General features: G+C 46.8%; 1 protein-coding gene across 1 annotated transcript in view; it reads right to left on the bottom strand.

Moving 5' to 3' along the window:
- Positions 1-15,096, bottom strand: part of LOC140741646 (adenylate cyclase type 5-like) — a 136,501-nt gene that overhangs the window by 119,175 nt on the left and 2,230 nt on the right. Inside the window, exon 2 of the mRNA XM_073071930.1 lies at positions 14,033-14,841. Within this exon, the coding sequence (XP_072928031.1) occupies positions 14,033-14,841 (809 nt within the window). The remainder of the gene's footprint in view (positions 1-14,032; positions 14,842-15,096) is intronic.

The following is a 15,096-nucleotide window of genomic DNA, read 5'->3' as shown; positions in this document are numbered from 1 at the left end:
TTACACAGTGACCCTCACACTGAATAAACAGTGACTCTGTACAGTTACACAGTGAGTGGCCGTCACCCTGAATAAACATTGATTCTGTACAGTTACAGTGAGTGACCCTCACACTGAAAAAACAGTGACTCTGTACAGTTACACAGTGAGTGACCCTCACCCTGAATAAACAGTGACTCTGTACAGTTACACAGTGACCCTCACACTGAATAAACAGTGACTCTGTACAGTTACACAGTGAGTGACTCTCACCCGGAATAAACAGTGTCTCTGTACAGTTACACAGTCAGTGACAGTCACCATGAATAAACAGTGACTCTGTACAGTTACACAGTGAGTGACCCTCACTCTGGATAAACAGTGACTCTGTACAGTTACACAGTGAGTGACCTCACCCTGAATAAACAGTGACTCTGTACAGTTACACAGCGAGCAACACTCACCCTGAATAAACAGTGACTCTGTACAGTTACACAGTGAGTGACCATAACCCTGGATAAACAGTGACTCTGTACAGTTACAATGAGTGACCCTGACCCAGAATAAACAGTGACTCTGTACAGTTACACAGTGAGTGACCCTCACCCTGAATAAACAGTGATTCTGTATGGTTACACAGTGAGTGACTCTCACCCTGAATAAACAGTGACTCTGCACAGTTACAGTGAGTGACCGTCACGCTGAATAAACAGTGACTCTGTACAGTTACACAGTGAGTGACCCTCACCCTGTATAAACAGTGACTCTGTACAGTTACACAGTGAGTGACCCTCACCCTGAATAAACAGTGACTCTGTACAGTTACACAGTGAGTGACTCTCACCCTGAATAAACAGTGACTCTGTACAGTTACAATGAGTGACCCTGACCCTGAATAAACAGTGACTCTGTACAGTTACACAGTGAGTGACCCTCACCCTGAATAAACAGTGACTCTGTACGGTTACACAGTGAGTGACCCTCACCCTGAATAAACAGTGACTCTGTATGGTTACACAGTGAGTGACCCTCACCCTGAATAAACAGTGACTCTGTATGGTTACACAGTGAGTGACCCTCACCCTGAATAAACAGTGACACAGTACAGTTACACAGTGAGTGACCCTCACCCTGAATAAACAGTGACTCTGTACAGTTACAATGAGTGACCCTAACCCTGAATAAACAGTGACTCTGTACAGTTGGTGAGTGACCCTCACCCTGAATAAACAGTGACTCTGTACAGTTACACAGTGAGTGACCCTCACCCTGAATAAACAGTGACTCTGTACAGTTACACAGTGAGTGACCCTCACCCTGAATAAACAGTGACTCTGTACAGTTACAGTGAGTGACCCTCACCCTGAATAAACAATGACTCTGTACAGTTACACAGTGAGTGACCCTCACCCTGAATAAAGTGACTCTGTACAGTTCCACAGTGAGTGACCGTCATCCTGAATAAACAGTGACTCTATACAGTTACACAGAGAGTGACCGTCACCCTGAATAAACAGTGACTCTGTACAGTTACACAGTGAGTGACCCTCACCCTGAATAAACAGTGACTCTGTACAGTTACACAGTGAGTGACCCTCACCCTGAATAAACAGTGACTCTGTACAGTTACACAGTGAGTGACCCTCACCCTGAATAAACAGTGACTCTGTACAGTTACACTGTGAGTGACCCTCACCCTGAATAAACAGTGACTCTGTACAGTTACACAGTGAGTGACCCTCACCCTGAATAAACAGTGACTCTGTACAGTTAAACAGTGAGTGACCCTCACCCTGAATAAACAGTGACTCTGTACAGTTACACAGTGAGTGACCGTCACCCTGAATAAACAGTGACTCTGTACAGTTACACAGTGAGTGACCCTCACCCTGAATAAACAGTGACTCTGTACAGTTACACAGTGAGTGACCCTCACCCTGAATAAACAGTGACTCTGTACAGTTACACAGTGAGTGACCCTCACCCTGAATAAACAGTGACTCTGTACAGTTACACTGTGAGTGACCCTCACCCTGAATAAACAGTGACTCTGTACAGTTACAATGAGTGACCCTCACCCTAAATAAACAGTGACTCTGTACAGTTACAGTGAGTGACACTCACGCTGAATAAACAGTGACTCTGTACAGTTAGACGGTGAGTGACCCACACCCTGAATAAACAGTGACTCTGTACAGTTACACAGTGAGTGACCCTCACCCTGAATAAACAGTGACTCTGTACAGTTACACAGTGAGTGACCCTCACCCTGAATAAACAGTGACTCTGTACAGTTACAGTGAGTGACCCTCACCCTGAATAAACAGTGACTCTGTACAGTTACAGTGAGTGACACTCACGCTGAATAAACAGTGACTCTGTACAGTTACACAGTGACTGACCCTCACCCTGAATAAACAGTGACTCTGTACAGTTACACAGTGAGTGACCCTCACCCTGGATAAACAGTGACTCTGTACAGTTACACAGTGAGTGACCGTCACCCTGGATAAACAGTGACTCTGTACAGTTACACTGTGAGTGACCCTCACCCTGAATAAACAGTGACTCTGTACAGTTACACAGTGAGTGACCCTCACCCTGAATAAACAGTGACTCTGTATGGTTACACAGTGAGTGACTCTCACCCTGAATAAACAGTGACTCTGTACAGTTACAATGAGTGACCCTCACCCTGAATAAACAGTGACTCTGTACAGTTACAGTGAGTGACACTCACGCTGAATAAACAGTGACTCTGTACAGTTACACAGTGAGTGACCCTGACCCTGAATAAACATTGACTCTGTACAGTTACACAGTGAGTGACCCTCACCCTGAATAAACAGTGACTCTGTATGGTTACACAGTGAGTGACTCTCAGCCTGAATAAACAGTGACTCTGCACAGTTACAGTGAGTGACCGTCACGCTGAATAAACAGTGACTCTGTACAGTTACACAGTGAGTGACCCTCACCCTGAATAAACAGTGACTCTGTACAGTTACACAGTGAGTGACCCTCACCCTGAATAAACAGTGACTCTGTACAGTTACACAGTGAGTGACTCTCACCCTGAATAAACAGTGACTCTGTACAGTTACACAGTGAGTGACCCTCACCCTGAATAAACAGTGACTCTGTATGGTTACACAGTGAGTGACCCTCACCCTGAATAAACAGTGACTCTGTACAGTTACACAGTGAGTGACCCTCACCCTGAATAAACAGTGACTCTGTACAGTTACACAGTGAGTGACCCTCACCCTGAATAAACAGTGACTCTGTACGGTTACACAGTGAGTGACCCTCACCCTGAATAAACAGTGACTCTGTATGGTTACACAGTGAGTGACCCTCACCCTGAATAAACAGTGACACTGTACAGTTACACAGTGAGTGACCCTCACCCTGAATAAACAGTGACTCTGTACAGTTACAATGAGTGACCCTAACCCTGAATAAACAGTGACTCTGTACAGTTGGTGAGTGACCCTCACCCTGAATAAACAGTGACTCTGTACAGTTACACAGTGAGTGACCCTCACCCTGAATAAACAGTGACTCTGTACAGTAACACAGTGAGTGTCACTCACCCTGAATAAACAGTGACTCTGTACGGTTACACAGTGAGTGACCCTCACCCTGAATAAACAGTGATTGAATACAGTTACCCAGTGAGTGTCCCTCACCCTGAATAAACAGTGACTCTGTACAGTAACACAGTGAGTGTCTCTCACCCTGAATAAACAGTGACTCTGTACAGTTACACAGTGACCCTCACGCTGAATAAACAGTGATACTGTACAGTTACACAGTGAGTGACCCTTACCCTGAATAAACAGTGACTCTGTACAGTTACACAGTGAGTGACCGTCACCCTGAATAAACAGTGACTCTGTACATTTACACAATGAGTGACCGTCACCCTGAATAAACAGTGACTCTGTACAGTTACACAGTGACCCTCATGCTGAATAAACAGTGATACTGTACAGTTACACAGTGAGTGACCCTCACCCTGGATAAACAGTGACTCTGTACAGTTACACAGTGAGTGACCGTCACCCTGAATAAACAGTGACTCTGTACAGTTACACAGTGAGTGACTGTCACCCTGAATAAACAGTGACACTGTACATTTACACAATGAGTGACCGTCACCCTGAATAAACAGTGACTCTGTACAGTTACACAGTGAGTGACCCTCACCCTGAATAAACAGTGACTCTGTACGGTTACACAGTGAGTGACCCTCACCCTGAATAAACAGTGACTCTGTATGGTTACACAGTGAGTGACCCTCACCCTGAATAAACAGTGACACTGTACAGTTACACAGTGAGTGACCCTCACCCTGAATAAACAGTGACTCTGTACAGTTACAATGAGTGACCCTAACCCTGAATAAACAGTGACTCTGTACAGTTAGTGAGTGACCCTCACCCTGAATAAACAGTGACTCTGTACAGTTACACAGTGAGTGACCCTCACCCTGAATAAACAGTGACTCTGTACAGTAACACAGTGAGTGACACTCACCCTGAATAAACAGTGACTCTGTACGGTTACACAGTGAGTGACCCTCACCCTGAATAAACAGTGATTGAATACAGTTACCCAGTGAGTGTCCCTCACCCTGAATAAACAGTGACTCTGTACAGTAACACAGTGAGTGTCTCTCACCCTGAATAAACAGTGACTCTGTACAGTTACACAGTGACCCTCACGCTGAATAAACAGTGATACTGTACAGTTACACAGTGAGTGACCCTTACCCTGAATAAACAGTGACTCTGTACAGTTACACAGTGAGTGACCCTCACCCTGAATAAACAGTGACTCTGTACATTTACACAATGAGTGACCGTCACCCTGAATAAACAGTGACTCTGTACAGTTACACAGTGACCCTCATGCTGAATAAACAGTGATACTGTACAGTTACACAGTGAGTGACCCTCACCCTGGATAAACAGTGACTCTGTACAGTTACACAGTGAGTGACCGTCACCCTGAATAAACAGTGACTCTGTACAGTTACACAGTGAGTGACTGTCACCCTGAATAAACAGTGACACTGTACATTTACACAATGAGTGACCGTCACCCTGAATAAACAGTGACTCTGTACAGTTACACAGTGAGTGACACTCACCCTGAATAAACAGTGACTCTGTATGGTTACACAGTGAGTGACCCTCACCCTGAATAAACAGTGACTCTGTACAGTTACACAGTGAGTGACCGTCACCCTGAATAAACAGTGACTCTGTACAGTTACACAGTGAGTGACCCTCACCCTGAATAAACAGTGACTCTGTACAGTTACATACTGAGTGACCCTCACACTGAATAAACAGTGACTCTGTACAGTTACACAGTGAGTGACTCTCACCCTGAATAAACAGTGACTCTGTACTGTTACAATGAGTGACCCTGACCCTGAATAAACAGTGACTCTGTACAGTTACACAGTGAGTGACCCTCACCCTGAACAAAGAGTGACTCTGTATGGTTACACAGTGAGTGACCCTCACCCTGAATAAACACTGACTCTGCACAGTTACAGTGAGTGACCGTCACGCTGAATAAACAGTGACTCTGTACAGTTACACAGTGAGTGACCCTCACCCTGAATAAACAGTGACTCTGTACAGTTACACAGTGAGTGACCCTCACCCTGAATAAACAGTGACTCTGTACAGTTACACAGTGAGTGACCCTCACCCTGAATAAACAGTGACTCTGTACAGTTACACAGTGAGTGACCGTCACCCTGAATAAACAGTGACTCTGTACAGTTACAGTGAGTGACCGTCACGCTGAATAAACAGTGACTCTGTACAGTTACACAGTGAGTGACCCTCACCCTGAATAAACCGTGACTCTGTACAGTTACACAGTGAGTGACCCTCACCCTGAATAAACAGTGACTCTGTATGGTTACACAGTGAGTGACCCTCACCCTGAATAAACAGTGACTCTGTACAGTTACACAGTGAGTGACCCTCACCCTGAATAAACAGTGACACTGTACAGTTACACAGTGAGTGACCCTCACCCTGAATAAACAGTGACTCTGTACAGTTACAATGAGTGACCCTCACCCTGAATAAACAGTGACTCTGTACAGTTGGTGAGTGACCCTCACCCTGAATAAACAGTGACTCTGTACAGTTACACAGTGAGTGACCCTCACCCTGAATAAACAGTGACTCTGTACAGTAACGCAGTGAGTGACACTCACCCTGAATAAACAGTGACTCTGTACGGTTACACAGTGAGTGACCCTCACCCTGAATAAACAGTGATTGAATACAGTTACCCAGTGAGTGACCCTCACCCTAAATAAACAGTGACTCTGTACGGTTACACAGTGAGTGACCCTCACTCTGAATAAACAGTGACTCTTTACTGTTACACGATGAGTGTCTCTCACCCTGAATAAACAGTGACTCTGTACAGTTACACAGTGAGTGACCGTCACCCTGAATAAACAGTGACTCCGTACATTTACACAATGAGTGACCGTCACCCTGAATAAACAGTGACTCTGTACAGTTACACAGTGACCCTCACGCTGAATAAACAGTGATACTGTACAGTTACACAGTGAGTGACCGTCAGCCTGAATAAACAGTGACTCTGTACAGTTACACAGTGAGTGACTGTCACCCTGAATAAACAGTGACTCTGTACATTTACACAATGAGTGACCGTCACCCTGAATAAACAGTGACTCTGTACAGTTACACAGTGAGTGACCCTCACCCTAAATAAACAGTGACTCTGTACATTTACACAGTGAGTGACCATCACCCTGAATAAACAGTGACTCTGTACAGTTACACAGTGAGTGACCCTCACCCTGAATAAACAGTGACTCTGTACAGTTACACAGTGAGTGACCCTCACCCTGAATAAACAGTGACTCTGTACAGTTACAGTGAGTGACCATCACCCTGAATAAACAGTGACTCTGTACAGTTACACAGTGAGTGACACTCACCCTGAATAAACAGTGACTCTGTATAGCTACACAGTGAGTGACCCTCACCCTGAATAAACAGTGACTCTGTACAGTTACAGTGAGTGACCATCACCCTGAATAAAGTGAATCGGTACAGTTACACAGTGACCCTCACACTGAATAAACAGTGACTCTGTACAGTTACACTGTGAGTGACCCTCACCCTGAATAAACAGTGAATCTGTACAGTTACACAGTGACCCTCACACTGAATAAACAGTGACTCTGTACAGTTACACAGTGAGTGGCCGTCACCCTGAATAAACATTGATTCTGTACAGTTACAGTGAGTGACCCTCACACTGAAAAAACAGTGACTCTGTACAGTTACACAGTGAGTGACTGTCACCCTGAATAAACAGTGACTCTGTACATTTACACAATGAGTGACCGTCACCCTGAATAAACAGTGACTCTGTACAGTTACACAGTGAGTGACCCTCACCCTAAATAAACAGTGACTCTGTACATTTACACAGTGAGTGACCATCACCCTGAATAAACAGTGACTCTGTACAGTTACACAGTGAGTGACCCTCACTCTGAATAAACAGTGACTCTGTACAGTTACAGTGAGTGACCATCACCCTGAATAAACAGTGACTCTGTACAGTTACACAGTGAGTGACCCTCACCCTGAATAAACAGTGACTCTGTAAGGTTACACAGTGAGTGACCCTCACCCTGAATAAACAGTGACTCTGTACAGTTACACAGTGAGTGACCCTCACCCTGAATAAACAGTGACACTGTACAGTTACACAGTGAGTGACCCTCACCCTGAATAAACAGTGACTCTGTACAGTTACAATGAGTGACCCTCACCCTGAATAAACAGTGACTCTGTACAGTTGGTGAGTGACCCTCACCCTGAATAAACAGTGTCTCTGTACAGTTACACAGTGAGTGACCCTCACCCTGAATAAACAGTGACTCTGTACAGTAACACAGTGAGTGACACTCACCCTGAATAAACAGTGACTCTGTACGGTTACACAGTGAGTGACCCTCACCCGGAATAAACAGTGACTCTGTACGGTTACACAGTGAGTGACCCTCACTCTGAATAAACAGTGACTCTGTACAGTTACACAGTGAGTGACCGTCACCCTGAATAAACAGTGACTCCGTACATTTACACAATGAGTGACCGTCACCCTGAATAAATAGTGACTCTGTACAGTTACACAGTGACCCTCACGCTGAATAAACAGTGATACTGTACAGTTACACAGTGAGTGACCGTCACCCTGAATAAACAGTGACTCTGTACAGTTACACAGTGAGTGACTGTCACCCTGAATAAACAGTGACTCTGTACATTTACACAATGAGTGACCGTCACCCTGAATAAACAGTGACTCTGTACAGTTACACAGTGAGTGACCCTCACCCTAAATAAACAGTGACTCTGTACATTTACACAGTGAGTGACCATCACCCTGAATAAACAGTGACTCTGTACAGTTACACAGTGTGTGACCCTCACCCTGAATAAACAGTGACTCTGTACAGTTACACAGTGAGTGACCCTCACCCTGAATAAACAGTGACTCTGTACAGTTACAGTGAGTGACCATCACCCTGAATAAACAGTGACTCTGTACAGTTACACAGTGAGTGACACTCACCCTGAATAAACAGTGACTCTGTATAGCTACACAGTGAGTGACCCTCACCCTGAATAAACAGTGACTCTGTACCGTTAGAGTGGGTGACCATCACCCTGAATAAAGTGAATCGGTACAGTTACACAGTGACCCTCACACTGAATAAACAGTGACTCTGTACAGTTACACAGTGAGTGGCCGTCACCCTGAATAAACATTGATTCTGTACAGTTACAGTGAGTGACCCTCACACTGAAAAAACAGTGACTCTGTACAGTTACACAGTGAGTGACCCTCACCCTGAATAAACAGTGACTCTGTACAGTTACACAGTGACCCTCACACTGAATAAACAGTGACTCTGTACAGTTACACAGTGAGTGACTCTCACCCGGAATAAACAGTGTCTCTGTACAGTTACACAGTCAGTGACAGTCACCATGAATAAACAGTGACTCTGTACAGTTACACAGTGAGTGACCCTCACTCTGGATAAACAGTGACTCTGTACAGTTACACAGTGAGTGACCTCACCCTGAATAAACAGTGACTCTGTACAGTTACACAGCGAGCAACACTCACCCTGAATAAACAGTGACTCTGTACAGTTACACAGTGAGTGACCATAACCCTGGATAAACAGTGACTCTGTACAGTTACACAGTGACCCTCACACTGAATAAACAGTGACTCTGTACAGTTACACAGTGAGTGACTCTCACCCTGAATAAACAGTGACTCTGTACAGTTACACAGTGAGTGACTGTCACCCTGGATAAACAGTGACTCTGTACAGTTACACAGTGAGTGACCCTCACCCTGAATAAACAGTGACTCAGTACAGTTACACAGTGAGTGACCCTCACCCTGAATAAACAGTGACTCTGTACAGTTACACAGTGAGTGACTCTCACCCTGAATATACAGTGACTCTGTACAGTTACAATGAGTGACCCTGACCCTGAATAAACAGTGACTCTGTACAGTTACACAGTGAGTGACCGTCACCCTGAATAAACAGTGACTCCGTACATTTACACAATGAGTGACCGTCACCCTGAATAAACAGTGACTCTGTACAGTTACACAGTGACCCTCACGCTGAATAAACAGTGATACTGTACAGTTACACAGTGAGTGACCGTCACCCTGAATAAACAGTGACTCTGTACAGTTACACAGTGAGTGACTGTCACCCTGAATAAACAGTGACTCTGTACATTTACACAATGAGTGACCGTCACCCTGAATAAACAGTGACTCTGTACAGTTACACAGTGAGTGACCCTCACCCTAAATAAACAGTGACTCTGTACATTTACACAGTGAGTGACCATCACCCTGAATAAACAGTGACTCTGTACAGTTACACAGTGTGTGACCCTCACCCTGAATAAACAGTGACTCTGTACAGTTACACAGTGAGTGACCCTCACCCTGAATAAACAGTGACTCTGTACAGTTACAGTGAGTGACCATCACCCTGAATAAACAGTGACTCTGTACAGTTACACAGTGAGTGACACTCACCCTGAATAAACAGTGACTCTGTATAGCTACACAGTGAGTGACCCTCACCCTGAATAAACAGTGACTCTGTACCGTTAGAGTGAGTGACCATCACCCTGAATAAAGTGAATCGGTACAGTTACACAGTGACCCTCACACTGAATAAACAGTGACTCTGTACAGTTACACAGTGAGTGGCCGTCACCCTGAATAAACATTGATTCTGTACAGTTACAGTGAGTGACCCTCACACTGAAAAAACAGTGACTCTGTACAGTTACACAGTGAGTGACCCTCACCCTGAATAAACAGTGAATCGGTACAGTTACACAGTGACCCTCACACTGAATAAACAGTGACTCTGTACAGTTACACAGTGAGTGACCCTCACCCTGAATAAACATTGATTCTGTACAGTTACAGTGAGTGACCCTCACACTGAAAAAACAGTGACTCTGTACAGTTACACAGTGAGTGACCCTCACCCTGAATAAACAGTGACTCTGTACAGTTACACAGTGAGTGACCCTCACCCAGAATAAACAGTGACTCTGTACAGTTACACAGTGAGTGACCATCACCCAGAATAAACAGTGATACTGTACATTTACACAATGAGTGACCCTCACACTGAATAAACAGTGACTCTGTACAGTTACACAGTGAGTGACTCTCACCCGGAATAAACAGTGTCTCTGTACAGTTACACAGTCAGTGACAGTCACCATGAATAAACAGTGACTCTGTACAGTTACACAGTGAGTGACCCTCACTCTGGATAAACAGTGACTCTGTACAGTTACACAGTGAGTGACCCTCACCCTGAATAAACAGTGACTCTGTACAGTTACACAGTGAGTGACCGTCACTCTGGATAAACAGTGACTCTGTACAGTTACACAGTGAGTGACCCTCACCCTGAATAAACAGTGACTCTGTACAGTTACAATGAGTGACCCTGACCCAGAATAAACAGTGACTCTGTACAGTTACACAGTGAGTGACCCTCACTCTGGATAAACAGTGACTCTGTACAGTTACACAGTGAGTGACCCTCACCCTGAATAAACAGTGACTCTGTACAGTTACACAGTGAGTGACCATAACCCTGGATAAACAGTGACTCTGTACAGTTACACAGTGAGTGACCCTCACCCTGAATAAACAGTGACTCTGTACAGTTACACAGTGACCCTCACACTGAATAAACAGTGACTCTGTACAGTTACACAGTGAGTGACTCTCACCCTGAATAAACAGTGTCTCTGTACAGTTACACAGTCAGTGACACTCACCCTGAATAAACAGTGACTCTGTACAGTTACACAGAGAGTGACCCTCACCCTGAATAAACAGTGACTCTGTATGGTTACACAGTGAGTGACTCTCACCCTGAATAAACAGTGACTCTGTACAGTTACAGTGAGTGACCCTCACCCTGAATAAACAGTGACTCTGTACAGTTACACTGTGAGTGACGGTCACTCTGAATAAACAGTGACTCTGTACAGTTACACAGTGAGTGACCGTCACCCTGAATAAACAGTGACTCTGTACAGTTACACAGTGAGTGACCGTCACCCTGAATAAACACTGACTCTGTACGGTTACACATTGACCCTCATTCTGAATAAACAGTGATAGGTGGTCATTATGAGGGAGTGCCAGTGAATTGAGAGGCAGAGGGGAGAGACCCTTAAAATTATATAATTTCTTTTGAAGAATTTTCACGCCCCACTTTTCTTTCAACCCCCTTCCTGTTCCCTGCCCCTGGTGCTGATCCCCACAGTGCCCCGCTGACCTTCCCACCTATCTCCCCGGGATAGGGACATCTGCGGGCTCCCTGCCAGTCCTGAATCTAGAGAGCAACTGGTCCCTTTGCGGAACGCCTTACTTCCGTCTGTGGAGTAACCCTCCGACTCCTGTCGTACTCCTCCTTCCCCCCTCTGTGATCCCCTGCACAGTTACAATGCCAGGTCCAGCACTCCTTATCTCCCACTGTCTGCACTCTGCACTGCAGGAGGTGTGCTGACCGATTGCATCACAGCAATCTGAATGTGTGGAAAGAGACGTTGCAGTGGACTCTGCCCAGTACATCAAGGGCACTCCCCCCCCCCCCCCACCATCAGTAGTATCTACAGGAGGTGCTGCCTTAACAAAGCAACATAGAAACATAGAAAACCTACAGCACAATACAGGCCCTTCGGCCCACAAAGCTGTGCCGAACATGTCCCTACGTTAGAAATTACCTCGGGTTACCCATAGCCCTCTATTTTTCTGAGCTCCATGTATCTATCCAGGAGTCTCTTAAAAGACCCTATTGTATCCGCCTCTGCCTATCGATGTCCTGCTGTGACCTCTGACAGCCCTCCACACTATCCACAACACCTCCAACCTTTGTGTCATCAGCAAATTTACTGACCCATCCTTCCACTTCCTCATCCAGGTCGTTTATAAAAATCACGAAGAGTAAGGGTCCCAGAACAGATCCCTGAGACACACCACTGGTGACCAACCTCCATGCAGAATATGACCTGTCTACAACCACTCTTTGCCTTCTGTGGGCAAGCCAGTTCTGGATCCACAAAGCAATGTCCCCTTCGATCCCATGCCTCCTTACTTTCTCAATAAGCCTTGCATGGGGTACCTTATCAAGTGCTTTGCTGAAATCCATATACACTACATTTACTACTCTACCCTCATCAATGTATTTAGTCACATCCTCAAAAAATTCAATCGGGTTCGTAAAGCCTGACCTGCCTTTGACAAAACCAAATGCTGACTATTCCTAATCATATTCTGCCTCTACAAATGTTCATAAATCCTGCTTCTCAGGATCTTCTCCATCAATTTACCAACTGAGGTAAGACTCACTGGTCTATAATTTCCTGGGCTATCCCTACTCCCTTTCTTGAATAAGGGAACAACATCCGCAACCCTCCAATCCTCCGGAACCTCTCCCGTCCCCATTGCTTCTTTGTGCCGAACAGGAATATTGTGCACTCTCTTTCTCCACTCTTATTTATGCCCTTCATGTTGTCTGGAATTTAAAGCTGACATTCTCTCTCTTTCCCAGTTCTATGGCCTGAAACATTTTTCACGGCTCCTCTGTTCCCAGATGCCAAGCATTCCTGCAAAGGATCTTTGGGACATAGAACAGACCCTTTGGCTCAGATATCTCTGCCAAACTAACTAATCCCTTCTGCCTGCACAATGTCCATCTCCCTCCATTCCCTTCACATCCACGTGTCTGTCTAAACCCCTCTGCTGCCTGGATTAGAGGGCACGAGCTAGAAGGAGAGGCTAGACAAACTTGAGTTGTTTTCTGTGGAGTGGTGGAGGCTGAGGGGAGATCTGAGAGGTTTGTAAGATCATGAGAGGCACTGATAGATTAGACAGCCGGAATCTTTCACCCCCAGGGTCGCGTTGTCTAGTCCCAGAAGGCGTGCATTTAAGGTGAGAGGGGTTAAATTCTAAGGAGATGTACAGTGCAAGTTGTTTTTCTTACACACAGACAGTGGCGGGTGTCTGGAATGTGCTGCCAGGGTGATGGTGGAATATGGACATTGTGTCAGCAGAAGGGATTAGTTTAGTTGGGTGCTTAATTATAAGTTTAACTAGTTTGGCACAGACAAGGCAGGCCCCGAACCCGTCATCTGCTTCTGAGGAAGCGATCCTCCCCGTTTGCAGTACCTGGACACCATTCCCCACCCCCCACTCACCAAACCATCATCCTCCACACCACCCTCTCCTCGCACTCCCCACCCCATACCATCCCAACTGCTTCCTCAAGAAGGAATCCTCCCCGTCCCCTCCATCTCGCCCCATCTCACCCCCTCCCCTCAGGGAAGAGGTTTCCTCCCGGTTGTGGTATCCCCACCCCTCCCCACCCTCCCCTCACCTGCTTCCTGAGGAAGGGCTCCTCCCGGTTGCAGTACCAGCACACAGCCAGGTGCAGGGCGGAGAGGAGGGTGCCGCTGACCACCGCCACCCTCATGCGGACTGGCAGCATGGCATAGACGACGTGGATGGAGAGGACAGACCACCAGAGGCCGCCAGAGGGGCTGGGGGGCCGCAGGTCGAGCAGGACGGCCGCCTGCACCGCCAGCAGCAGCCCCACCACCAGGTAGCAGGCCAGGTTGACCCGGTCGGGCTGGGGGCTGGAGCCGAGACTGCAGGCCCCCGCCAGCAGGAGCAGGAGGGTGGCGGCTGCCGACAGCACACCCAGGTAGGGGGCCCGCAGGGGCCCCTGGGCGCAATGCAGGGCGGTGAGGAGGCCGCATGCCAGTGCCAGCAGGCCCAGCAGCATGGAGAGGCTGCCCTGGTTAAGGCACAGCAGGTAATGCTGGTAGAGAGATTCCAGCTTCTCAGACTTGAACCGCTTAGAGAGGAAGACCCTCGGCACCCTCTGCCACAGGGAGGGGCAGACGGGCCGCCCTACGTCCCCCTCCCTTTCCTCTCGGGAACCAGGGCGAAGAGGAGACCCCTCCCCTTGGGATGGGCTGTGGTCTCCCACCTCCTTTCTGGGGCAAGAGAGTGGCAGAGCAGGCTCCGTCGCTGGCTCGGCCCAGCAGCTGAGCGATAATGCCCCACAATGGCCGGGGCAGAAGGCATCATCAGGGGTGGGAGCTGGATGAGGAGGGGGCTGCGTAGATTTCAGACCAGCTGGATTTGTGGTCACCGAGCAGAGTACCTCCGAACCAGGACATGCTGTGGGGGGGGGGGGGTGGAGGGGTTAGGGGAGGAGGGGTTTGGAGGCAGGGAGAGAGAGAGGATGATGGAGGAAAAATGGGGGTGTGTTGTAGGGAGAGAGGGGGAAGGTAGAATGAGTAATGAGAGAGAAATGGACAGAGGGAGGCGGGAGGGAGAGTGGGAAACAGAGGAGGGGGTGAAAGAGAAGGAGCAGATTAGAGGTGGGGGGGAAGACAAGAATTATATGCGTAAGACAGAGAGAAACTGATTAAA

Source organism: Hemitrygon akajei, chromosome 18, assembly GCF_048418815.1.
Source record: "Hemitrygon akajei chromosome 18, sHemAka1.3, whole genome shotgun sequence".
In the NCBI taxonomy this organism is placed as follows: domain Eukaryota; kingdom Metazoa; phylum Chordata; class Chondrichthyes; order Myliobatiformes; family Dasyatidae; genus Hemitrygon; species Hemitrygon akajei.
This window is presented reverse-complemented; position numbering and strand designations above follow the sequence as displayed.